This window comes from Carcharhinus amblyrhynchos, chromosome 5 (genome assembly GCF_965287045.1).
Source record: "Carcharhinus amblyrhynchos chromosome 5, sCarAmb.v2.hapA, whole genome shotgun sequence".
Lineage (NCBI taxonomy): Eukaryota > Metazoa > Chordata > Chondrichthyes > Carcharhiniformes > Carcharhinidae > Carcharhinus > Carcharhinus amblyrhynchos.
In genome coordinates, this window is record NC_137328.1 from 24,331,583 (window position 1) to 24,357,929 (window position 26,347).

The 26,347-nt window shown below is 42.9% G+C and overlaps 1 protein-coding gene across 1 annotated transcript in view; it reads left to right on the plus strand.

Moving 5' to 3' along the window:
- The window catches only part of epha5 (EPH receptor A5), a 332,885-nt gene that overhangs the window by 12,903 nt on the left and 293,635 nt on the right, over positions 1–26,347 (plus strand). The window contains exon 2 of the mRNA XM_080188550.1: positions 2,002–2,066. Coding sequence (XP_080044676.1) covers positions 2,002–2,066 — 65 coding nt within the window. The remainder of the gene's footprint in view (positions 1–2,001; positions 2,067–26,347) is intronic.

Sequence of the window (26,347 nt, forward strand, 5' to 3'; positions counted from 1 at the left end):
CATGAAAGTCTTTTACTTGCACAGTACTTAATACAGATTAAGGCTTGTGCAGCATCTTGCACACTGATGTGCAGCTTTACATGCATGCAGATTAGCAGGAAGATTGTTTATTATCTTTATTTAAAAGAAAATTATTGATTTCAGTTATGAAATTTAAATTGACTCAGAATCCACAGACTTTGCAAGAGAGTTCTGAGTTTCCACTTGATTAGTTGAAGTATTTCCTTGAAAAGTATATTATTATCGTAGATTGTGGTGTGTAAATTGACTTCCAAAGCCTCAACAAATTCTTCCAAAAACAGTGGTTAATTTATACATTGAGGATAAAATGTAAATCTCCATTGTTGATGTGGTGATGGCCATTTTGAAAGGTGAAAATTAACTACACTGGTAATTCAAATTAAATCAATGTGACACATTTTATTGAATTAAGGAATTCTACAAACATACATTTAACTACATCAATATCTTCTGCCCCAACACTAGACATTTTCATTCCATAAGGTGGTCACACTAACTGTTGCTCTGAAATCTCTGCAGGACTTAAGGATTGATTTTGCCTTCTTAAGTGCACATATACATTTTGCAATTCTGGTGACAATGTAACAGTTCTGATGATTTTTGAGGATCCAATTGAATATATGCATCTGAATATCAGGCCAAGGCTGCTCCCTGATCTGATAGTGCATTTGGTCTTGGGCAGATTCCTCTTTCTTTTATCCTTACCTCAGTTTTTCACCAGCAGTGAATTTCCTTGCTGTGGCACAGTTATTTGATGAGTTAGCAGACATAATGGAGGGGGGTGGGGGAGGGGGGCTGGGGGTGTGATCTTACTTTCTCGTCCTGCCAGTCGACGGGTGAGGCAAGCAAGTAAGCTTGTGAGAGAGGGAAATAATTGGATTTGCATCAGATTCCTTGTCTCTAATTTTACCAGCACTGGATATGTGTGACACACTGGCACTGGCAGTGCCCATCGGGCATGAGGTAGTGCCAAGGGGCTGGGATCTCAGGGGGCAGTGCCTAAGGGGAGGGGCAGAGCCTGGGTGGGAGTGGGACATAAGGGGAGGAGGGGGGAACATTGTGCACTCCGTAGTGGGTATTGGATGAGGGGGAGTAATTAACTAGGCTGTGATACGGGGAGAATCAGCCAGCCCATCCGGGGTGGGGGATTGGCTGGTCCATTTGGGGAGGTGGAGTGATCAGCCAGCAATAGCGCAGAGAGATCTGTGCATGCACAATGGTGCCCTCAGCTGTGATCTGCTGGCTTTTGGGTGTGCTTAGCAACCCCCACCACCACCACCCCCACTACTGGCGTGAAACAGATCCTGCTTCATCTTTTTGCTCAGTGTATTGGATTTTTGGATATTGGATTTTTAACTCGCCCAAACAAATTGTGCGATTCTGTTCTGTTTTAGCGCTTGTTTGTACTTAGAATTTTTTTGTCAATTCTCCCTTATGACTTTTAGCATGAAACCAGTTTCATATTTCATCCTTTTTTTGCCAGAGGACCCATTTCTGTGCATGGCTCACCATGTGCAGCCTGCTCTTTATGGACTTGTCTTAAACTCCCAAGTGTCTTTTTGGCAACGTGCTCCATTTTGTCTGGCTGGTTTCATGCGCTGACTTATAAGCTGAGATGAAAAACTAAGGCCAAGTCCTGATGCGAATGTAGCATTTCTCAGCAAAAAAGGGGGGTCAAATCATATGCTGGGCATAGGCTGAAAGGAGAATCTTGATGCCCAAAAAGGCTATCTTATATGCCAGGCAGACTTGTACACTGTAATCTACAGTAATTAAAATACTATTAAACATAATTGTTGCATTGACCATTATGAAAATAAAGCTGAAATGTGCAATATGTGTGCAAGCCCTTTTCCTTAAGATGAATATCTGCTGGCGGATTATTTTTTCCGTCTGTCTTAAGGTGTTGGCAGTTTGGTTCTATTTGCTGCTCGGAATTAATGTAATCCTGACTGATTGTTCTGTTATTTGTTTTTACAGTTAATTTACTGGATTCCAGAGCTGTAATGGGAGACCTGGGATGGATAGCCTACCCGAAGAATGGGGTAAGTTTCTCAACATACTCTTTGCCAGAAGCTGCATTAGCAGGCAACGTATTACGGGTACATTTCAAGGTCTGAAATTCCCTGGAGTAATTCTTTGCCAACTAAGAGAAAAAAAAATAAATTGGACCATAAAGAAATTGCAGGTTATATTTTTGTACAAGACTTAACCAAGCACAAAATCTCTTACACAAGGAATTAGCTTTAAGCCTTTCAGTGTGTCCTGCTCCTCATGATGAAGTAATGGCAGCTACTGAAGCCTTTTTGCAGCAAATAATGTTGTATTGAATGGGAAAGTTATCTAAATATTAAAGCTACTTGGTACTGACCCCTTTAAACAGTGATTGTGTTTGCTGACCTACATCAGCTCCCAGTCCAGCAACATCTTAGTTTTAAAATTCATCATGTTCAGATCATTTTATGGCCTCTTGTGCATTCCATGCTTCCTTCACCCCAGCTACTCCATCTCTCTCTCCTCCTTTAATACACTGTTTAAAATCTAGAACACATTTTGCCACTTGTCCTTTTGTCTCTTTCTTTTTGTCAATATTGAATTATGATTCTGTGAAGTACCTTGACATGTTTTACTATGTTAAGAATGTCATATAATGGATCTAAACCTTTTTTGTAACCTAAATTACTAACATGCCAATCTAATACATAAATATTTATGAAAACTGAACTCAAAAATACAATGGGGCTGAATGATATGAGGAGGGGGGAAGGGTGCAAAGACACGTTCTCCCTCCCCAGCCCATCCAGATAGAATATTGATGGGGAGTCAACATGCTTCATGCTGGATCAGCACCCCCCACCCCCTCTGTCCCCCGGAGCCCCCTCCACCCCTCCTCCCCTACCATGCAGTCATAAAGCATATCTGCCCCTCACTGGGGCAGCAAATCCATCCTCTGAATGTTTAGACTAGCGGGTCCATCAACCTCGGCAGCACCAGGAAAGCTTCAGTCGTCAATGCTGGGCCTGCTGGAGAAGAAAAAACTCCAAGGCTTTGGATCCCCAGAGCAGGGCCTTGGACTGGGAGTGTTTGGGTAGGTTGGCAACATGGTGGAAGAGAGGTGGGATAGGAGGTGGATTGAAGGGAGTGAGCAGGTGGGAAGGAAGTGGGGATTCGACCAAAGGGAGGCACCAGCAATGGGCAATCCCTGAAGAATGAGCACCTCCCCACTTTACCCCTATCTTTTTACAGGTAGATTTAAAAAATCAGGCTGCCTGCTCCTATGCAGCTACCCACACCAAATGTCTTAAGGCACGGGCAGCATATTATCAGGACCAATTGGTTCAATTATAAATATAATGAATCCTTGATTAATAATTTAAATATGGTGGGTGGGCAGTTGATTGTTGCGCCCACCCACCCATATTATGAGGGTGACCCCTATTTTGTGTGGAGGTTAAAAATCTATAAATTTCATATTGAAATGCATTTTTGGTGCATATTTTTCAAGTTGTTTGTATGATGGACATTATAATCAATGTATACATGAGGAAGTATTATTTACAATTATTTATATAATGGTTGAAACATAACACACAAAAGGTGGAACTTTGGACTGAAATTGGTGACGAGGAAATTCAAATTATTGAGAAGTGACATTAAATTTGAGGGTTGCTATATTTTGCTTCTTTTATCAGAAGTATAAGTTTAATCCCTGCCTTTAAGCATGTTAGATAATGGAAATATCCAAGGTGGGAAATTCTCACATTAAAAATATAAAGCATCATGACAATAAAAATGCCTAGATAGTTTGTAAATGATTTGTAAGTACACAATTACGAATAGCCTTGAAACAAAACATCCCAAAGCTTTGTTCATTGTGGCCAGGGACTTCAATCAGGGCAAGCTCTAGAGCATACTAGCACCAACATGTCCACCAGAGGCCCAAACATCCTAGACCAATGCTACACAAATATCAAATATGCCTACCACTCTATCGCCCGTCCACACTTTGTCAAATCAGACCACAAGGCTGTGCTTGTCCTCCCGGCTCACATGCAAAAACTGGAGCGGAAGAATCCATCAAAGAAAGTGGTGCATTGTTGGTCTGAAGAATTGGATAACCTCCTATGGGACAGCTTGGAGTCAGTGGACTGGTCAATGTTCAAAAACTCTGCAACCAACCTGAATGAGTGTGCCACTACAGTAACTGACTTCATCAATAAGTATGTAGAAGACTGTGTGCCAAAGAAGCAAATCCGCATGTTCCCCAACCAGAAACCATGAATGAACAGGGATGTTCACTGCTTGCTAAAGTTCATGTCTGAGGCATTCAAGTCAGACGACCCTGACCGATACAAGGAAGCCAGATACGATCTAAGGAGATCCATCAAAGATGCCAAAAGACAGTATCAGACCAAGTTAGAGCCCCAGACTAGCCACATGGACCCCTGCCAGTTATGGCAAATTCTGCAAGACATAACAGGTTACAAATGAAGGCATGTAAAATCGGCGGCTCCAATGCACCCCTCCCTGATAAGGTCAATGCATTCTAGGCCCATTTTGAGCAAGAGGTCTGTGAGAGCTTGCCCTCCAACTTGGAAGTCCTAGATGAACCCATATCTAGGGTTACCCTTGCAGATGTCAGAGCAACTTTCTCGAAGGTCAATCCATGGAAAGCGACTGGCCTGGATGGGGTATCTGAATGAGCACTCAGATTCTGTGCAGATCAGCTGGCAGGGGCCTTTTCAGACATCTTCAACCTCTCTTTACAACAACCTGAGGTCCCTATCTGTTTCAAGAAGATGGCCATCATCCTGGTACCTAAGAAAAACCAAGCAGTGTGCCTCAATAACTATTGTCTAGTTGCTCTGACATCCGTCATTATGAAGTGCTTTGAAAGACTAGTCATGGCGTGAATCAATTCCAACCTTCTGGATTACCTGGATCCACTGCAGTTTGCCTACTGCTGCAACAAGTCCACAGAGACACCATCTCCCTGGCCCTGTACTCAACCCTGGAAAGGATTATGTTAGATAGGATTTATAATCACCTAGAAAGGAATAATTTGATTAGAGATAGTCAACACGGTTTTGTGAAGGGTAGGTCATGCCTCACAAACCTTATTGAGTTCTTTGAGAAGGTGACCAAAGAGGTGGATGAGGGTAAAGCTGTTGATGTGATGAATATGGATTTCAGTAAAGCGTTTGATAACGTTCCTCATGGTAGGCTATTGCAGAAAATACGGAGGCATGGGATTGAGGGTGACTTAACGGTTTGGATCAGAAATTGACTAGCTGTAAAAAAAACAGAGGATGGTGGTTGATGGGAAATATTCAAACTGGAGTTCAGTTCCTAGTGGTGTACTGCAAGGATCTGTTTTGGGGCCACTGCTGTTTGTCATCTTTATAAATGGCCTTGGTAAGGGCATAGAACATAAGAACATAAGAACATAAGAAATAGGAGCAGGAGTAGGCCATCCAGCCCCTCAAGCCTGCCCCGCCATTCAATAAGAGCATGGCTGATCTGTCGTGGCTCAGTTCCACATTCCCGCCCTCTCCCCATAACCCTTAATCCCCTTGCCTATCAAAAACCCATCAACCCGGGTCTTAAAAATATTTAGCGAGGTAGCCTCCACCATTTCAACGGGCAGAGAATTCCAGAGATTCACCACCCTTTGAGTGAAGAAGTTCCTCCTCAACTCCGTTCTAAACTGCCCCCCCTTTATCTTGAGGCTGTGCCCCCTAGTCCTACTATCCTTTCTGAGCGGGAAGAGTCTCTCCACCTCTATCCTATCCCTCCCATTCATCATCTTATAAGTCTCAATGAGATCTCCCCTCATTCTTCTAAACTCTAACGAGTACAAGCCTAGTTTATTCAGCCTCTCCTCATAGCTCAACCCCCTCAACTCCGGTATCAGCCTAGTAAACCTCCTCTGCACTCCCTCCAAGGCCAAAAGAATGGGTTAGTAAATTTGTGGATGACACTAAAGTCGGTGGAGTTGTGGACAGTGCGGAAGGATGCTGCAGGTTGCAGAGGGACATAGATAAGCTGCAGAACAGGGCTGAGACATGGCAAATGGAGATTAATGCAGAAAAGTGTGAGGTGATTCACTTTGGAAGGAGTAACAGGAATACAGAGTACTGGGCTAATGGTAAGATTCTTGGTAGTATGGATGAGCAGAGAGATCTTGGTGTCCATGTGCATAGATCCCTGAAAGTTAGCACCAAGGTTGATAGCGTTGTTAAGAAGACGTATGGTGTGTTAGCTTTTATTGGTGGAGGGATTGAGTTTCGGAGCCATGAAATCATGTTGCAACTGTACAAAACTCTGGTGTGGAAACACTTGGAGTATTGCATACAGTTCTGGTTGCCACATTATAGAAAGGACGTGGAAGCATTGGAAAGGACGCAGAGGAGATTTACCAGGATGTAGCCTAGTGTGGTGGGAAGGTCTTATAAGGCAAAACTGAGGGACTTGAGGCTGTTTTCATTAGATAAAAGATCAAGAGGTGACTTAATAGAGGCATTCAAGATGATAAGAGGATTAGATAGAGTGGACAGTGCGAGTCTTTTTCCTCGGATGGAGATGGCTAGCACAAGGGGACATAGCTTTAAATTGAGGGGTGATAGATATAGGACAGATGTCAATAAATAGGAGTCTGACATAGGTCTTTGTTATCTAGGTATGTAGAACATAGAACATCACAGCGCAGTACAGACCCTTCGGCCCTCAATGTTGCACTGACCTGTAAAACCAATCTAAATGTGGAGATGCTGGCGTTGGACCTGGGTAAACACAGTAAGAAGTTTCACAACACCAATCTAAAGCCATCTAACCTACACTATTTCAATATCATCCATGTGTTTATACAATGACGATTTAAATGCCTTTAATGTTGGCAAATCCACTATTATTGAAGGCAGGGCATTCCACGCCCTTACTACTCTCTGAGTAAAGGTGTGGCTCTTCCCCTGCCCAAGACCGCAAGAAACTACAAAAGGTTATGAATGTAGCCCAATCCATCACTCAAACTAGCCCTTAATCCATTGACGCCGTCTACACTTCTCGCTGCCTTGGCAAAGCAGCCAGCAAAATTAGACAGTCCGTGTACCCCGGACATTCTCTCTTCCACCTTCTTCCGTCAGGAAAAAGATACATAATTCTGAGGTTACGTACCAACCAACTCAAGAACATCTTCTTCCCTGCTGCTGTAAGACTTTTGAATGGACTTACCTTGCATTAAGTTGACCTTTCTCTATACCGTAGCTATGGCTGTAACACTACATTCTGCACTCTTTAGTTTCCTTCTCTATGAACAGTATGCTTAGTTTGCATAGCGCACACGAAACAATATTTTTCACTGTATGCTAATACATGTGACAATAATAAATCAAATCAAATCAGTAATCCATTTAATTATGTTCACTTATTTTGTCTGACAAGTTACCATCTTTTGTTGAAAGAAAAGTTTGAGATCTTTCAAAGGAGCAAATGTTTTGAACTTTGAAGCACATTAATATTCCTTTGGCAACATGACCCATTTGAAAGGAACATTTAATTCAGTACAAACTGAGATCAAACAATTCAAAGGACTCAAGCAGCTTGACTTGCTAGACCATGTGCTTGATCATAACTTCTACAACTTTTTTGCATGTGGAAAAATGTAGTGCATGCTGAAAAAAAGTATACAAATTCGAATGTTGCTACTTCCCATTTTAGGCAAAGATTCATAGTACAACTGTACTAGGACATGTGTAAATGGTTTACAACTGGCCCTCTGTAAATAATTTTAAGACAAAGTAACATTTTGAAGAGCTCAAATATTGATAGATGACATTTACTGTGCTTCTTGGAGTTTGAACACAATGAAAACATTCTCCCTATGAAAATGTAAAAAATAGAGATTTTTCCAAAAAGTATAAGTACGCTGAACACTTTAGGAAGATTGCAGAATGGAATAAAAATCTGATAGTAATGTTTTACTAACCATCAGGAAGATTGGAGTGTGTTTCATTTTGTGTAACCCACAGGAGGAAAATACATGCACAGTAGGTTCTATTACTGTCCTGCAAAATTCAATTTAATCGTTCAAGATATTAATGAGAACAGATTATGCGTGACATGAAGACTGTTTTTGTGATCAGAAAGTTACCTTGTAATTTTCAGAGAAAGTTATCCCTTCTATTTTGAACCAGCATATAGAATTACGTGCAAAACTGTGCACAAGTGTTGACAGAAATCCTATTTTCACTGTCTCGGGGAACCCTGAGAGATGGTGGTTGAAGGGCTTGCACAATACAATAAAGCTCAGTATTATTTCCTTTATATCTGGTACTGAGGTGTTTGAGATTGCACCTGCTTTACACTGTGATCTAACATGATAGAAAACATCATTTAAAACAGTAAGGCATGACTAGTTGTCCCTCATAAATCTTTTCTCTATTTCCACATGCCTCTCAAATACACATGAACAATATTGTGAGTGAAGCCCATTGACATCTTCTAGTTTTGAAGTTGACAGTATGATTTTGTAATTTTTCATTACGTTACATAAAGCAATATAGAAAAATGATATGGTGAGCAGATTTTTTTCAACCACTGCCTTATACACCCCATGAAATTGCAGTATCTGGAATGTAAGGTGAACAATTGACAGGCTGTGAAATACTTTATCCATTCTGACTTAACCCTTAGTTGGCTAAGTAAATGCAATGTTTATGGAGTTAGCACACCGTGTAGTGGCTTCTACTCGAATGGTTAATCATTCAATACCATGTTGGAAACTTTATACCAACAAACACACTTCAACACCATAAGGCTGATTTTCAGATGAGCCCAGCAGTGAGTGAAGAAGAGGCGCTGATGCCTGATGACACTACTGAACTGTCTGGACCATTTTCATATTCAAACCTATGTTTAACTTGATCCAAGATTTTCCAATGTTAGATGATGTCCACTCCCACTAGACTAAAAGATTTTCTTTTGGTGGTGGTGGTGGTGGCAGGGGGAGGCGGGGGGGCATGCAGGAACAGCTGTAATTTTCCTGCTGGCATAGCAAGAATATGCCACAACTTTATTTTTGCAGTGTTCTTTAAGGGTTTAGCACCAGTCCCTGCTTCACCGGAGAACACCAGGACTTCAGTGGGATCCCACAAACAGCATTGAACTCCAATTTAAATATTTTAATTCCAATTGGAAGCATTGGTTGCTTATTTAAAGGCACTCTTGAAAAATGAGCTGGGCTGTTGTGGATGACTAGTGGGTAGTAGGTTTCTCCAATAACATTTTCATTTGCCTCTTACATGAATGGACAGTAGACAGAAGATAAGCCCCCAAAACAATATTGCAAAAATCAATGAGATAAGGTTGCTTAAATCCTGAGAAGTCCTTGTAGTTAATGTTAACGTGCAAAAAAGGGAACCTGCACAACTTTCATGCGGATTCAAACAGCAAGTTCTCTAATCGATGAGTTTCTACAGCGTCAGGTGGCATGTCCGATGCTGTCTAAGAGAACACTTAAAAAAATCCTGACAGTTTTTAATTCACTTATCAAGCATAAAAGAATAAAGCATTTTGCTTCTGAAGCATAAATGAAATACAGTCTTTTCTTTGCTTTCACTTATTTCCATTGAAACACTGCTCCATCATTCTCACTTTCAGATTTGACTGACATTTTTCTTTGTCCTGCACAATTTCTGCGTTACTCAGAACACACAAGGCACCACTCCCTCTCTGCATTTCAACCAGTTCTCTCCTCGCCAAGCTCTCCCTTACCTCTGCTCATTCTATTGACCTTAAGATCTTTGTCTTTGCTGTAAAGTACTCTATGGTCTTCCTCATCCTCCATGAACCACTTCCCCATCTGTATATGAACATTTTAATTAATCTCCACAGTTAGTTTCAGAGAGAAAAACCTGGATCTTTTATGTTCCTCTCATGCTAGACCACTGTTCCTGTTCTTGTTTCCTTGTCTCTTCAACAAGCTGCCCGTGACAGATCATTCCTTACTGTCTTGTATCTCAACCAGTTTCCTTTCTAGCCTTTCTCGTGAGACTTCTTTCAAGGTGTGGATAATTTTTAAAATGGGCACGTACTTCCCAGAAATAGGCAAATTCTGATCAAGTCAGTTTTATGCAGGATGTTTGCAATCAGCAGTAGCTTCATTCCACCAGTATAGGTTGAATTCAAACTCAGATTCCACACATAGAAGAACTATGTAAATATTTTGCTATACATGATTCTGCACTTTAGCAGTTCAGTACAGAGGCAATTTTACAATTCCTCTGGCCATTTCACTGATATCATACAAAGGTTTCCAAGGCATCTTTGCTGATTTATTTTTTAATAATCTAGTAATTTAAATTGATTTGGTTGTTTGAATTTGTCAGAGATTTCCAGGTAAATGCACTTTTAGAAGAGATCATATGCAAATCAAATTGCTGAAATAACGATAGTAGGCGATATATAATGTCTTTTATATAGAAAATGATCGATTGCCATCTGCCAGCATAATTTCTGGTGCGGTAAGAACAAAAACATCCCATTGTGGTTCATTGTTTCCCAGAACCAGCTCTCTTGGGAGAACAATTTTGATGAAATCCAAATAAGATCAATTATTATTTGCCTGGAATTTTCTCATCATTATATCCTCATTATATAAGAGCCAGAAGCATTTGACTGGCAGGAGTGCATAACTTCTACTCCCAGCTGATATCCTTAAATATTTACTAAGTTAAGAAAGGAAAAAACAAGATGCCATCCAAATGTAGCCTTCAGTTAGGGTGTGCAGTGCATAAACCTATATACATTTCAGAATAGATAGTTTCAAATGCATTGCTTTCAAGCAAGCATTTTCCTCTGTATAGGTAATATGGGTGTCCAATATAAAATGAAGATGTTGTAATTATGGCACAGTACATTTTTTAATAGAATGGTGGCTAGAGAGCTGTATAAAGCAGAATGCAATTGTCAACAAAAGATCACAATTCTGTTAACTGATTTTCAGCATCTTCAGAAGTATTGTTAGAGTTTTGACTGCTGTGGCTTGTGAGGAGCGGGAGGGGAGTGGGGGTCAGCTTTGTGCAGGTGGTTGGGTAGTGGGTGAAATAGCCCTGAAGGGTGGTGTTGAGTCAGGAACTCCACATGAATCCACCCACGTTTACATTTAACCTGGGTGGGCTTGCGGATGATTGGTTTCCTGAGTTAAGTGGGGCTCCTTAGGGCTAGTACTTTGGGAGATCGGTTGACATGTGCCTCATTCCCACCCCCCTACCCCAATTGCCAGCCCAGGCCCCTGTTCAACATGGCTGGCGCCGACCACCTCTTCCTGATTGTGCCCCTAACTCCCCCTTCCCCCGATCACCAGCCCAAACCCCACTCCCTGATCATGCCCCTGATCCTCCCCCCTATCGCTGGCCCTGACAGTCCCCTGATCGCTGGCCCAGACCTTCCATCCCAGTCATCGTCCCCGGCACTCCCTCCCCCCCCAAGTTAGGGTGCCAGCTGGCACTGCCCAAGGGGCACCCCCTCCTGCTCCCAACCTCCCAGGTAGCTTCAATTGTCTACAGTCCCAAAAGTGAGGCCATCCTACCTGGTCCCCGTTGCTGGGGACTATGTGTGATCCCCTCCGGTGTGGACCTCCACCAGCGGGGTCAGAAACATTAGCGATTCCGGACAATTGCGTCCTGGACTTACTAAATAGACCCAAAATGCGCTTGCATAGTGTTAACAGCCTTGCACCATTCCCCAGTGCAAAGCTGATAATGCAGAGAAAATGGCCTGGGAAGATAGCGACCAACCGGATGTGATTCTTGTTTTTGGCCTACTGCTGACATTTCCCGGCTTGCTACACTATTCAAGCAGGAAAATTGTGCCCTATATTCTTATGTATGATGTATAAAATATTTACTTTCCAAACTGAAATATCTCAAAAGCTTTTGTACAATTAATTACTCATCCTTAAAGCACATGGATTTTTCTGCTGTGCCAATGGACTTTTGCATAAATCTGGATTAGTAGTTCATTCTGAGATATCAATTGGAGTGCAGTTAATAATCTATAATTCAACACAAACAGTAAAACCTAATACCAGAGACAGCTCTGGGTTTGCAGTTTAACACCAAAATCAATGATTTGTGCAATGGTACATAAGAATAGGAGTTGATACTTCACTTTATTGACCTACTATGCAATTTTGGCTTTATCTTCTTCCTCCCAGTTTTTTGTTCCTGCTGTATAATCCCTTAATATCCTTCCTTATCAAGTAATTATTCACGTTTCTGTTGCATGCTTCAATTTGACATTGTGCTCTTTTGGGGTAGAGGATTCTATGTACTCACAATCCTGTATATGAAGCATCATTTTCTTGAATTCACATTAAATCATTTTAATTATAATTTAATGAGTTTAGCCCTGTGCTGTGCTTTTCAGGAGGCAATGTTGAAGGTGATACTGGTACTGTGTTAGTAGGGTGTGGGTATTTTTAAGGGAGTGTTGTTTATATGTTTGAAAAAAGGGCATATCATGGTGGATGTAGCTATATTTTCTTACCAGAGAGGATATGCCATCCTGTGACTGACACAGACAGCAACACGGAGTAACCAGATTAGATGTGTATGAGTTCTCCTACTTTGTAATGCTGCTACCATCTCCTCAACTCCTTCATCAACAAAATTACCTATTTGTATGTTAACTATCCTCCAGTGCGTAGCTGGGACCTTGAGAGGAGAGATCAGGAGGAGGATGGTAGTGAAGTGGAGAGAGGTCGGAGATGGAGGAGGTTGCAAGGATTGGAGACAGCTTTGATGAAGGGGCATATTGCATGTGCCTTGAGGCAGCACTGAGGATTGGGGAGATTATAGGGAGCTGGAGGCAATGTAGAAGGGAGAAAATCTCATACAGCATGGAGGCAATATGAAGGAGAAGGGATATTATAGAGGGGTGTGGAGGGGATTGAATATTCCAGGTACTCCGAAAGAACCTGGGCAGCTGGCTCTCATATTATTGGAAGTGGGTTACAATGTTGAGTTGGAGGAGAAAACATTCCTGGCGAAGAAGAAATTCTCCCCAAAAAATTCTAAGTGCTGAATTTGTGTAAAAACTGGAGTAAATCCCACTGTTTTTTTTGCCCCCCCTTCACTCCAGCGGGGTCTGGCTGCCAACCCCTGCAAGCGGAGAGCTATTGTAAACCCTTCTGGAGCGTAATACTCCTGGCTGGTGAGGGAGGTGGGAGGGGAGGCTGGCTGGCCCACAAATTACATGTAACTTCTAATTTACATAATTTATGGTAGCTCTATTGGCAGCGAGCTGACAGCATCAGACATGCAGAGAGGTCATGGCGCCCAGTAGGATTTTCAAAATGAACCTCCCACACTCTGTACATTGCAGCATGCCTAAGTAGCATTAAAATGCTGGGGTACGGCCTATCCTTGTTGGAGAGATCGGCAATATTGTACTGAGCAGGCCATTGCGCACGTGTCGATCTGTCAGTGCTGAGATCGGTGCCTGTGCTGTGGCCTGCACTGTCGGCCTCTCGATCGCTGGTTGGCCCTGCAATCTCCTTCATTGTTGCCCCACCAATTCCTGCAGGGCTTGATTGCTGGCCCCACCCCCCCCAGATGTGTCTGAGTCACCCTGGTATTTGCCTCCTTCCCTGGTTCATCTCAATCTCTCCTTCCCACACCCCCTCCTTCTGGCAGTTCCCACAATCCGCCACCCCCCTCCCCATCGCTGGCAGACCGACTCCCGCACCCCCCCCACCCCAATGGCCAAGCCCAATCGCTGGTGTCCCTCCCTCTGTCACCACTCCCAAAGTGCAGAGTGGCAGCGTTATCCACCAACCCACCGATCAACCTCCACCCCCATTAGGCCTCACCTCTCTGGCCCCATTGGGTGCTGCCCAATACCCAGTACTAGTATCAAAGTTCCGCTGGACATTGGCACTTTGCCCCTTGGGCAGTGCCAGGAGGCCAGGCTGGCACTGTGAAGCTGGCAATGTCCAGGCAGACCTCCCTGACCTCCTGGTGGGCATCTGTGCCCCCTCTTCACTCCAACGGGATCTGGCTGCTAGCCTCCCACAAGTGGAGAGCTATTGTAAACCCCTCTGGAGTGAAACACTCCTGGCTGGTGAAGGGGGTGGGAGGGGAGGCAGGCCCAGAGACTTGAGTCCTGGGCCCACTAATTACATGTAACTGTTAATTTACATAATTTATGTAGCTCTGTTGGCAGGGAGCTGAGAGCGTCAGAAATTTGGCCGGAGATGCATAGAGGTTGCGGCTCCCAGTGGGAAACCCACTTCATGGCCTCCATTCCAGTCTCCCAGGCCACTGCACTGCTTTTACAGGCTGGGAGAATTGCCCCCATCTTTGAACTTACTTTCTGGATCTAGTGCTACCTGCCTCTTCCTTTAGCCAATTGGATTTTCTGAGGCCTGGGAAACGTGTCCAAAATGGGCAAAGACGAAAAGTATGTGAAAATGGAAACACGCGGCCTTTTTTAAAGCTTTCAGTGGTCCTTGAACATCATCCCCATCATGATGTCCAACCCAACCCACCTCCTGAGAGCAGGTTGGTCATCACCCCTCCCACCCCCAGTCTGCCTCCTGAGAGTGAATTGATCAGCACTCCTCGCACACCTCGTCCCACCTCCTGAGAGTGAGTTGCTCATCAGCACCCCCTCCCGTCCTCACGTCCCCAACCTGCATCCTGAGAGCAGAGTGGTCCTCAACCCCCAGCAAAACCACACCCCACCACCAAGTCAGCATGTTGTCAGCTTCTTTGCAAACTCACACTCAGGCTGAAAAATGCTATTTCAGTTTAAATCCGCGCATTCTTTTAATTCTGCTCATCATTGGCAATATATTCCAAATCATTTGCACAGATGTTCTTTGTGAGGAATGGTGTGGTGTCTATGTTCAGGAAGCTGAAAGGATATTCAAGCATGAAAGTGGATAAATTGACCTGCTGCATCCAAGTTCCTGTGTTGCTCCAGTGTATGCTGGTGCGTTCCTCTAGGAATCAGATTGTTACTCATTTGCAGTATCTGCTATTTTTTTTTCTCTTACAGCTAAAAGGAAACAGCTACATCCTGTGAATTTTCCTCACACTTGCTGTTTACTATTGTAAGCCAATTAATCATTGAGTCATCACTGTGGTTATAAATCTGTGATAGCAGCTTGAGGATTGCAGTCCTGATGTCAGAACTCTCATGGGATTTCCCAATTTAAATCATAAAAACATCTGAAGTCCTCAGAAGTCCTGTCGATTACATTACCCATATGGTCAAAATCCCAAGACATTAAGTCATTTGCTTTACGTAAATCTATGACAAATAATGAGCAAAAAGCTAACAATAAGAAACATTATTATATCATTTGCAATGTTTTAATAATCAAATGCAGTCCAATACAAAATCATTTGTGTATTTTCATTAGCTTTTCCCTGGTTGACTTAGTCTAAGAATTCACTGAGGATGTGGAAACAAGCCACAGAAAGCATTAAAGATAAAACATTGCTTCATCTGTGAAGAAGTTCTTGCAGGAAGTGCACTATCTCCAATAGAAGCCGTGCTCCTGACTTAAATCCCCCAGGCTTATCTTCAAAATGTTGTTGACATCCTGATGATTGTGTTTTGATTTGATTTGATTTGATTTATTATTGTCACATGTATTGGGATACAGTGAAAAGTATTCACTGTAAGCCGGGCAGCACGGTAGCTCAGTGGTTAGCACTGCTGCTTCATAGCTTCAGGGACCTGGGTTTGATTCCTGGCTTGGGTCACTGTTTGTGTGGAATTTGCACATTCTCCTAGTGTCTGTGTGGATTTCCTCCGGGCGCTCCAGTTTCTTCCCACTGTCCACAAAGATGGGGGGGTTAGGTTGATTGGCCATGCTAGAATTGTCCTTAGTGTCCTGAGATGCATAGGTTAGAGGGATTAGTGGGTAAATGTATCGGGATAGGCCTGGTGGGATTGTGGTTGGTGCAGACTCGAAGGGATGAATGGCCTCTTTCTGTGCTGTAGGAATTCTAAGTATTGTTTCTTGTGTGCTATACAGACAAAGCATACCATTCATAGAGTATATCAGGGTAAAGGAAAGGAGAGGGTGCAGAATATAGTGTTATAATTTGATAGGATGAAGGAAAGATCAGCTTAATATGTAACAAGACCATTCAAAAATCTCTTTGCAATAGGGAAGAAGCTATTCTTGAGTCGATTGATACGTGTTTTCAGACTTTTGTGTCTTTTTCCCAATGGAAGAAGATGGAAGAGGGCATGTCCAGGATGCATGGGCCCTTGATTATGCTGGCTGCTTTGCTGAAGCAATGGGAAGTGTACATGGAGTCAATGAATGGGAGGCTGGCTTGCGTGATGGTCTGGCTGAGTTCACAGCTCTTTGTAGTTTCTTGCGGTCTTGGACAGAGCAGGAGCCATACCAAGCTGTGATACATCCAGAAAGAATGCATTCTATGGTTCATCTGTAAAAGTTGGTGAGAGTATTTTGCATTGTGTATGGGATATCTGGAGTAATACGTTGGTGCTGGACCTGCTCTTCCTCCTCCCTGTAACTTCGGCAGAAACCCCAGTTCTGGGCAGAAGTGCTATTTATGCAATGAATGGCGATAAATTGGAAAAGTCCTGGAGAACATGTTCTCACCCATTGTTGTACATGGCTGAGAAATTAACCCGTGGTTTTTCTCTTCTTGGGAAATGCCCTTATTTTGATTTATGATCAGATTCAGAAAAGATTAATACAAAGCTAAACTTCTGTGTTTTGCAGACCATCAAAGCGTCTTTGCTTGAGGCTGGCTTTTCCAAATGCTTGCTGGCAATGTAGAGCAGTACTTGCTGTTTCATGCATAACGGGGTATTATTGGCACCCTGCTTACTGTTTGGCATCTATGATCCACTCATAGGTAGTAGCACTCATGATAGGTGGACTCGGCTCCACGCTGGCAATGTAAATTAGGGGAAATAGGCCTTGAATTTCTTGAGTTTCTTTCTAGGTTGGCTCCTGTCATCAACAGAAAGAAATGTGATCAGCTGCCAAATCATTGGCCTCCTTACTGCCCCCTCTGTCCTCTAATTTAGGCAGACAGTTCTTCCTCCAGCAGTAAATTTAACCTAGTTAGCACTTAGAGGAGTGGGAGTGAGTCCTAACCTCAGTGGAAATTTAAGCTTCACAGTCTTTGTCTAAAAGCCCTTAATGTAAAAAGGATTCCCCTATCATTATCATATTCATATTGACCCTTGTTGAGAATTAAAGAGAAAAAAGGTCTCTCATCACCTGAGTTAATAAATGTACTATAATGAATTTCACCGAGCAGTTATTCATTTAGAAGCTTTCATAAATTGAGTTTCATTCATCAGGCTAATGAAAGCTCTATTATAAGAAACATGCCCTCTCATTTGTTTTGTAGTGAGTAGTTGATTCATTTAAGTGCATGGGCCCTTTAAAATGTTGGAGCTATCATGCACGATTGGTAACTTAAAGGGCTGATCTGTGCTTAGTCGAATGACTGCACAGCCCAGTATTTGCACAGTGGAAGAAGGTTGAATTTAAATTTCTTCAGTATGTTAAAACTGGACTGGCAAGTTAATTGGAGCAGAAGTGGTATGTGGATATAAGAGCACCAACTGTTCTGTGCCAGTGCACAGGAGATGTGATTATCACCTTCTACCTTTTCCCACCAATTCTCCTCATCCATTAACATCCATTTACCTGAGTGTACTAACTCCTTGTTGGACGAAGTTTCCACAGGGACAAGTTGCTCTCCTATATCTCATCCAATTACTTACTTATGGTTTGATTGAGACAGTGATTGTTGGCAGGCGACATGATGTATGAGGAGACATTAAACAGCTTGGGCTTATACTCACTGGAGTTTAGAAGGATGAGAGGGTATCTGATTGAGGTATACAAAGTACTGAAAGGGATTGATAAAGTAAACATAGACCAATTGATTCCCCTGGTGGGGCAATCTAGAACAAAAGGTCACAGGTATAGGTTGAGAGACAGTAGATTTAAAACTGAGGAGGAACTACTTCTCGCAGAGGGTGGTGAATTTGTGGAATTTGTTGTCCCGTAGTGTAGTGCATAATTAAATGGTTTCAAGAAGGAGATAGATATATTTCTGATATAAAAAGAAATGGGTTAAAGGGATAAAAGGGACAGGTAGGGAGTTGGATTTGAGACTAGGGAGAGATCAGCCATGATCTGATTGAATGGCAGAGCAGACTGGAAGAGCTGAATTGCCTACGTCTGCTCCTAACTCCTATGTTCCTGTGTACATGATGCCTCACAGCAAATCTCTGCAGACATTTCCACTTAACATTTGCATGCACACACCTCCAATCTCTGTAGTAAACATGACCCATAGTAATTGAAAGTGGGAGTTGGTGTCCTTCACTCCTAACCTGTGGTACTGTTATCACTGCTTGACTGAGATTCTGTAATGCAGACCTGAGATTTCCTTGATTTGCAAGCCTTACTTGGTTTTTAGCCACCAAGATATTTGACATGTACAGATTTCCATCACATCTAACGAAGGCGAACAACTGGAGGATGTACACATTTGGAGAGAGTGCATTCTCTCTCTCCCCTGATCCACTTAACCAGCCACAGGGAGGTTAGCTGAGGGTTGGCTGAGCCACATTATAAGCACCCTCAAGTATGCACAAAGGCACCGCTATGTTCATTGGCTTCCTGAGTTACTTGGAGTCGAATGGAAAGAATCCAAATCCCCAGTGACAGGCCTAACCTACGGTGCAGAGGGACCTTGGGGTCCTTGTGCATGAGTCGCAAAAACCCAGCTTGCAGGTGCAGCAGGTGGTCAGGAAGGCGAATGGGATGCTGGTCTTCATAGCGAGGGGGATTGAATATAAAAGTAGGGAGGTCTTGCTGCAGCTGTATAGGGCATTGGTGAGGCCACAGCTGGAGTACTGTGTGCAGTTTTGGGCGCCGTACTTACGCAAGGATATTTTGGCCTTGGGGGGAGTGCAGAGGAGGTTTACTAGGCTGATGCCGGAGTTGAGGGGGTTGAGCTATGAGGAGAGGCTGAATAAACTAGGCTTGTACTCGTTAGAGTTTAGAAGAATGAGGGGAGATCTCATTGAGACTTATAAGATGATGAATGGGAGGGATAGGATAGAGGTGGAGAGACTCTTCCCGCTCAGAAAGGATAGTAGGACTAGGGGGCACAGCCTCAAGATAAAGGGGGGGCGGTTTAGAACGGAGTTGAGGAAGAACTTCTTCACTCAAAGGGTGGTGAATCTCTGGAATTCTCTGCCCGTTGAAGTGGTGGAGGCTGCCTCGCTAAATATTTTTAAGACGCGGGTTGATGGGTTTTTGATAAGAGAGGGGATTAAGGGTTATGGGGAGAGGGCGGGAATGTGGAACTGAGCCACGACAGATCAGCCATGATCTTATTGAATGGCGGGGCAGGCTCGAAGGGCTAGATGGCCTACTCTTGCTCCTATTTCTTACGTTCTTATGTTCAATCAGAATCATTGCCATGAGGTACTGTAGATATATATATGGGCTCAGGTAGCAATTTACCGAGTGTGTTACAGGGAGTGGAGTTTTTTTTTCCTTTTCCATGTCATTTGTCTTTAAAAATAACTCGCACTCCTTCGTCCCCACTTCCAGCAACTCCTCCCACCCAAACACCCTTCAGAGTATACTCAAAACAGCTGACTAATTGGACAAGCTGAAAATGAGAATTTTAATTGCCAGTGACATAGACTGGATTTAGGAAGCCTAAACCTGGATGAATTCTGGATCTTACACTTGAGCTGCACCATTCTTGCAATTCTGTTTTTAAATCTAAACAGCCAAATTAGTCAGTAAACAAACTTGGCGCCCAATTAATGGGGTGGCACAGTGGTTAGCATTGCTGCCTTACAGCTCCAGGAACTCGGGTTTGATTCTGACCTTGGGTGATGTGTGGAGTTTGCACGTTCTTCCCATGTCTGTGTGGTTTCCTCCGGGTGCTCTGGTTTCTTTCCACAGTCCAAAGATGCACATTTAGGATGATTGGCCATGCTAAATTGCCCCTTAGTGACAAAGATGAGTAGGTTAGATGGATTAGCCACAGGAAATGTGTGTGGAGTTATGGGAATAGGATGCGGGAGAAGGCCTGGATAAGATACTGTGTCAGAGAGTTGTTGCAAACTTAATGAGCTGAATAGTCTCTTCTTCACTGTAGGGATTCTATGATTCTAGGAGGCAAGAGTTGCCTGTCTATGCCAGCAGCAAAGGCAGGTGGCAGCCATGTTGTGGCCTTGTCAAAGAGAACAAGCAGCTCTTTAGAGGACCAACTGCATCCCTGGTGATAAAATGGATCACACAGGGCAGATTATGGGTGGGCGCTGGATCTGGCACAAGGAGGTCCAGGAAACGTTAGTTTTAAATAAATGGAAAGAAAAGTTCTGATGGCCTTGCAAAGAACCTGACAGCGATGCACTATCATGGAAAAGACTGTGCACTGGTTTACCAAATTAAAGGTTCAAAATTGAGCGCACTAGCCCTTTAACAAGTTCATTGACTAACTTCAGGGAACATTATTTAGCAGCAAGCAGGTTTCTTGTTCTTCCCCTTCAATGGTCCTCAGAAATTTCTAATCTGTCCTGGAGGAGTTAGGATCCAGAGATGAACTCTGGGACTATGATTATTCAGTAGGACTGCATCGGGTTCTGACTCTGCAGCTCTTTGCAGATCTAGCCTGAGGTGTTTGTATTGCCTTTGGAATGACCACGCCAACTCACTCAATCACGATTACAGTGTCCAGAAATGTGGGTAAGATTTAGCTGAGATTGTACTGACTGAGGAAAGTGATTCACTGCTAATATCCACAGGGAAAGTGATTATTGGCAATATTGATTATTCCAAAGTGATATAAATTCTGAAATTAGCCACTCTTGTGTACAGAAAGTGCACAAAAGTGGTTGGCATTCACTTTAGATCTTGCTGATTATGGTAGAGAGGTGCATGCCATAGCAATGAAATTATTACAAGTCACAATATTCAACCCAATTTGCCATTAGAATTGTATAAAAGAGCTGAATGTTATCTCTTGAGGTCAACTGTTCTATGCATAGGCACAGATAGTACATGAGCATTGCCAATGCTGGGAGGAACTGTATTATTGGCCTTTGGTACACAATAAATAGTACCTCGAACTGGAAATATTTCTATGTGTCTTTTGCATCCTGTAGTCCACACAGACTGCGTTTTTCTTACTTTTGCGCAAGCAATGTTATGAAGGAGGATAAACTTATGCAGTTGTTAACGTCTCAAGATTACATTATATTTATTGCATTGGCATCCTCTTCAAGTGCTCAGATGGTTAATTTGGCCACTTCCTGTGTGATGTCTTTGTAGCACCCAAGCTATTGTCAGATTACATTGAGATTTCCCTACTTCCTCCCACACACAGGGGTGACACCTTTGGATCTATTTTCACAGATTCAAATTCAGCCTGAACTGCGAAGTGTCACAATGGGTTTCAGAATGATAAGGCTGCTAAAACTCCTGTGCTCTAGTGCAGAGCAATCTGGAAAAGTATAGAACTTGTTCTAAATCCATATTTGTAAGTTTTGGCTGAGTGAGGCTGTGTGTGTTTTTTTTTAGATTGTGGGCTTCAATGCAGTGTCAGCCTTGAAGCGACTCTGTACAGTTTCTATTTTTGCAATTAGTTTCTGATGTTTCTATTGGAGTTGATGAAAACGGGCATATACAAAGTACAGAAAGACTAGTTCAATCACAGGCATCTGCTTGCCATTTGACACACAGCTCAGATATCAGAAAATGTGCTGCAGCAGTGCTGTGTTTTACAGCGCAGTGCCCAATGAACCAAACATTTGTATATAGAATCGAGCACACACTCCTTTTCTGAACAGGTACAGCGTCACTGCATCAAAATATAGAAATGTCATTTAATAATGCAAGTTTTTTTTGTTTTGGATAATTTAGAGCAGGTGTGAGGTTCTTTGGATATTCCTCTAATCCCACACTTAATATTTTTCCCTGCAGTATTTCAGGAACAAAAGCTCTGAAAGGAATCCACTTTTGACGGGTTAAAGCTTGTTTTTAGTGTTGCATTTACGCATATGCAGTTTGGCAGGATTACAACCCTTCCGAAGGAGACAAACATTTCAGCAAGACCAAAAATTAATTTTCTCAGGCTTTGCTTTAAAACACATTGCTAGATTGTTCTTTTTCAATTTTTGGAATATAATTTTATAATTTTTTGCAATAGAATGGGAAGAATCCAATCAATTTTGTATCAATTTATTGAGAAAGTACGCCTTTATATGCACTGTTGCTGTTATTTCCTTACAAGTACTTGAACTGCATTGTGCTAAATGATTCAGCATAAATGTATTTTTCATTCATTTCATTTTTATGGGGTTATTTTAGTATTTTTTGCTTTGTTTGGGCATTGTGAGTTTATTTTTCGGCATCCAGCCTCATGCCCACAGATGAGATGACAGTCACTTAGCCTATTCCCAAGCTGCTGCCAACACTCCTGTCACTGGTCATTGGACAGGAAAGAGCCACTCTCCACTCTTTCAAGTTTCCATTAGTGTCTAGGAAGGTGCCAAAACCACAACACAGCAGTTTAAACTTGTCATAGCTCAGATTGAAAAGTTGAGAAGTACAGGACTCAAATTTGTGTCTGCCCATGCAACATGATGCTGTGTGTTACCATGCTGAATCTCCATAATGTTGGATCAGTGACACTGAAATAAAAGGGAGATGTTTAAAAATGTTCTCAGTGTAAATGATGCTTCTTGGAAAATATCAGTGCAGTGCTTAGGGAGTGCTGCACTGTCAGCTATGCTGGGTAGGATTCTCCGCCCACGCTCGCCCCAAAACCGGAAAATCCCACCCGAGGTCAATAAACCACTGCATGGTCCGCCTTTTGATAAGAGAGGGGATTAAGGGTTATGGGGAGAGGGCGGGAATGTGGAACTGAGCCACGACAGATCAGCCATGATCTTATTGAATGGCGGGGCAGGCTCGAAGGGCCAGATGGCCTACTCCTGCTCCTATTTCTTATGTTCTTATTATTATGTTCCCCCTGATTTGCGTGGTGGATGGGATGGGAGAATCCCCCCCGCTGTCTTTCAAATGAGATGTTAAATTGAGACCGTGCCCAGTCTTCTCAGATGGATATAAGACATCTCACTGCAGTGTTCATAACTGAGAAGGCAGTTTTACTCATGCTCTGACCAATATTTAGCCCATTGGCAACATCACTAAAACATTAAGATAAAGATAAAATACTGCGGATGATGGAACTTGAAACAAAAACAGAAATTGTTGAGAAAACTCAACAGGTCTGACAGCATCTGTGGAGAGAGAATAGAGCCAACATTTTGAATCTGGATGACCTTTTGTCAAAGCTGATGGAGGAGAGACATCCAGATTCGAAACGCTGGCTCCATACTCTCTCCACAGGCGCTGTCAGACCTGCTGAGTTTTCTCAACAATTTCTGTTTCTTCATCACTAAAATACTGATCATCACGTTTGTGGAACTTTGCTGTGTGCAAATTGGTTGCCTTATTTCCCTCCAGAGTAACAATGAGAGGGAAATTTCCCATCCTGCTGCCTCGGGAATTGTAGTGGGCTGGGAACAGACCAGGCAAGGTCTGTTGACCTCAGGCAGGATTTTCCAGTTTTGGGGCGAGCACAGCCAGAGAATCCCACCCATATATATATATGTCAATGTACCTTATCAATTGTAATGTGCTTTGCAATGTCCAATGCTGGAAAAGGCACTATATAAATGCAAACCTTTTTCCCTTCTTTGAAGATTTTTTATTCAAATACCAAACGTGAAAGCCTATAGGATGTTTTACTGAGGAACTGGTCAATGAATCTGAGGTAAATGTGTCTGTAAGTCCTACCTTGTGTAATTGTTGTGACGGTCAATTAATTACTGGCTCATGAAGGTACTTTCGCTGCAGGGGAAACACAGCGTGATGAAGTTTTCAAATACATTAACTGTCTCTGGTTCCTGTCCCAGCATGATGAAAGATTTGGGCAGATTTACTGATTACACAGTAGAAAATGCATGATAATGGGGTGTTATTGGTTTAAGGCCGATGGGTCGTGCTGAGCAGCTGGATGTGTGTCTGGGTCCCGGAGTGCTCCATTTTAAAGACATTAATAAAGCAGAGAGGCTGAATGAGACGGATTGCGTGCTGTTCTAATGGCTGCTACAGTAGTACGAGTGGTAATTGCATCTCACTTTACCGAGCCAAATATATCAACAAGCTGCTTCTGCAAAGGCAGCTGGAAGATTAAGTAGAAACTTAGTCTTATTACCATAGCCTTCAGATTTATTAGACATACAAGGGGATAGAGAAAGCAAAGGATGTTTGCACTGTATTAGTCAAGGGGAGGATGGTAGACATTTTAACCTGTACTTTGCCTGCTTTATGTGTGGCAGCTTTCCTACTTACCCTGCCGCTAGATGTAAAGCCTTTTCCTGCACCCTGTGGGCTAACTCTCAAAACAATTGACTGCCTGCCTAACGTCACCAGCAAGGGGCCCAAACTACCTTAGTGATCGAACCTCATCTGGCGCGTTCCACTGATGAAATCCCAGCATGTTCCAAAGGTTGATCAGCAGCTCAGTGACTTGGGAATGCCTCCCTGCGGTGGATGAAAGGGCTGCCACCCGTTAGCTTTTTCTAAGTTGGGTTTCAGAGAGCTTCCTGCATTAAGAGTGGTCAAAGCATCTGCTTTCTCGATTGGAGTTTAACATCAATGCCTCCTGCCAGTGCCCAGCTAACTGTCCAGCTCATGATATTGGATAATTAAACAGACAAGTTGTTTGAAATGGCGTTTTAACTTAGTGACACAAAATGCAAAGTTCGATGTGAGAGTGCAAGCATTTATCCAAATTAGTCACAAAGTCCAAGCTGAGAATTTGCAGATTTGGAATGCAAGCTGTTAGAAATTATGCCAGTGCTTTCTGCATTCCATTGCCAAAGAGGGCACCACATTTTTGCTTTCATAGTATGGACACACTTTCAGTTCTCAATAATAGACAACTTTATTTTGACATTCATCTTCAGACAGATGGATTTGGTGGGTGGGCGAGTGGGTGTGGGGAGGGTCAGGGCATTTAATCAGGTGGGAGGGTAGTATGTAGGGATGTTACCACATTCCTGCTCTCTCCCTGAATATGTTCATGGCAGGAAGGTCTGTGGCCCCACCCTTTGAGTTCAACAATTAGTGGATAGCCTTCCCACCCTGCCACCAACTGAAGGCCTTAAGTGGACAAGAATGTTCACTTGAGGACCTCATCCTTTTGTTGCTGGTATTAACCCAATCACAATGTGAGGAATAGGACAAGCAAAGTATGTTTTGTTGTGAGGGTTGTACGAGAAAGGGGTGGAGATTAGGGAGGCGGTTGTCTCTTATTCAAAGGCAAACAGAAAGAATGAAGGGAAACAAAAAATAGGAGCAGAAGGCTATTTGGCCCATCAAAACTACTCCATCATTCACCTCAATATTTCCTCACAGGGCAAACCCACCACCCTAGGAATCAGTCTAGTGAAACTTCATTTCACCCCTTCTGTGGTAAGCATTTCTTTAGATGAGGAAATCAAACCTGTATGTAACACTCCAAAGGCCTGTTGCTGGCCTGTTAAATACCTCAATGCACTTAGTTCAGCAGGCCTTCCTAGAACGGGGTGAACATACGTTTCCCATAGCCAATCTACCTAAACTAGGAGCAATTTAGCATGACCAATCAACATACCTTTGGACTGTAGGAGGAAACCAGAGCACCCAGAGGAAACTCATGTAGAAACAGGGAAAATGTGCAAACTTCACACACACTCACCTGAGGCTGGAATTGAACCCGGGTTCCTGTCTCTGCGAGGCACCAGTGCTAGCCACTGTGCCACCATGCATCTACAACAGTACTAAATTTTAATAAATGGAAACAAAATAAACTATATAAGAATCCAAAGGCCATACTTAATGCTATTAGAAAGGTGGGAAAGTTTAATCTAATAAAATTGCATAGATTATATAAACAACCTTCTAAGATTAGAATGCTTCCCATTTGAAGGGCGGCACAGTGGCACAGTGGTTAGCACTGGTGCATCACAGAGCCAGGCACCCAAGTTTGATTCCTAGCTTGGGTCACTTTGCAGTGTTTGGACATTCTCCTCGTGTCTGTGTGGGTTTCCTCCGGATGCCCTGGTTTTCTCCCACAGTCCGAAAGACATGCTGGTGAGGTGCATTGGCCATGCTAAATTCTCCCTCAGTGTACCTGAACACATGCTGGAGTGTGGCAATGAGGGGATTTTC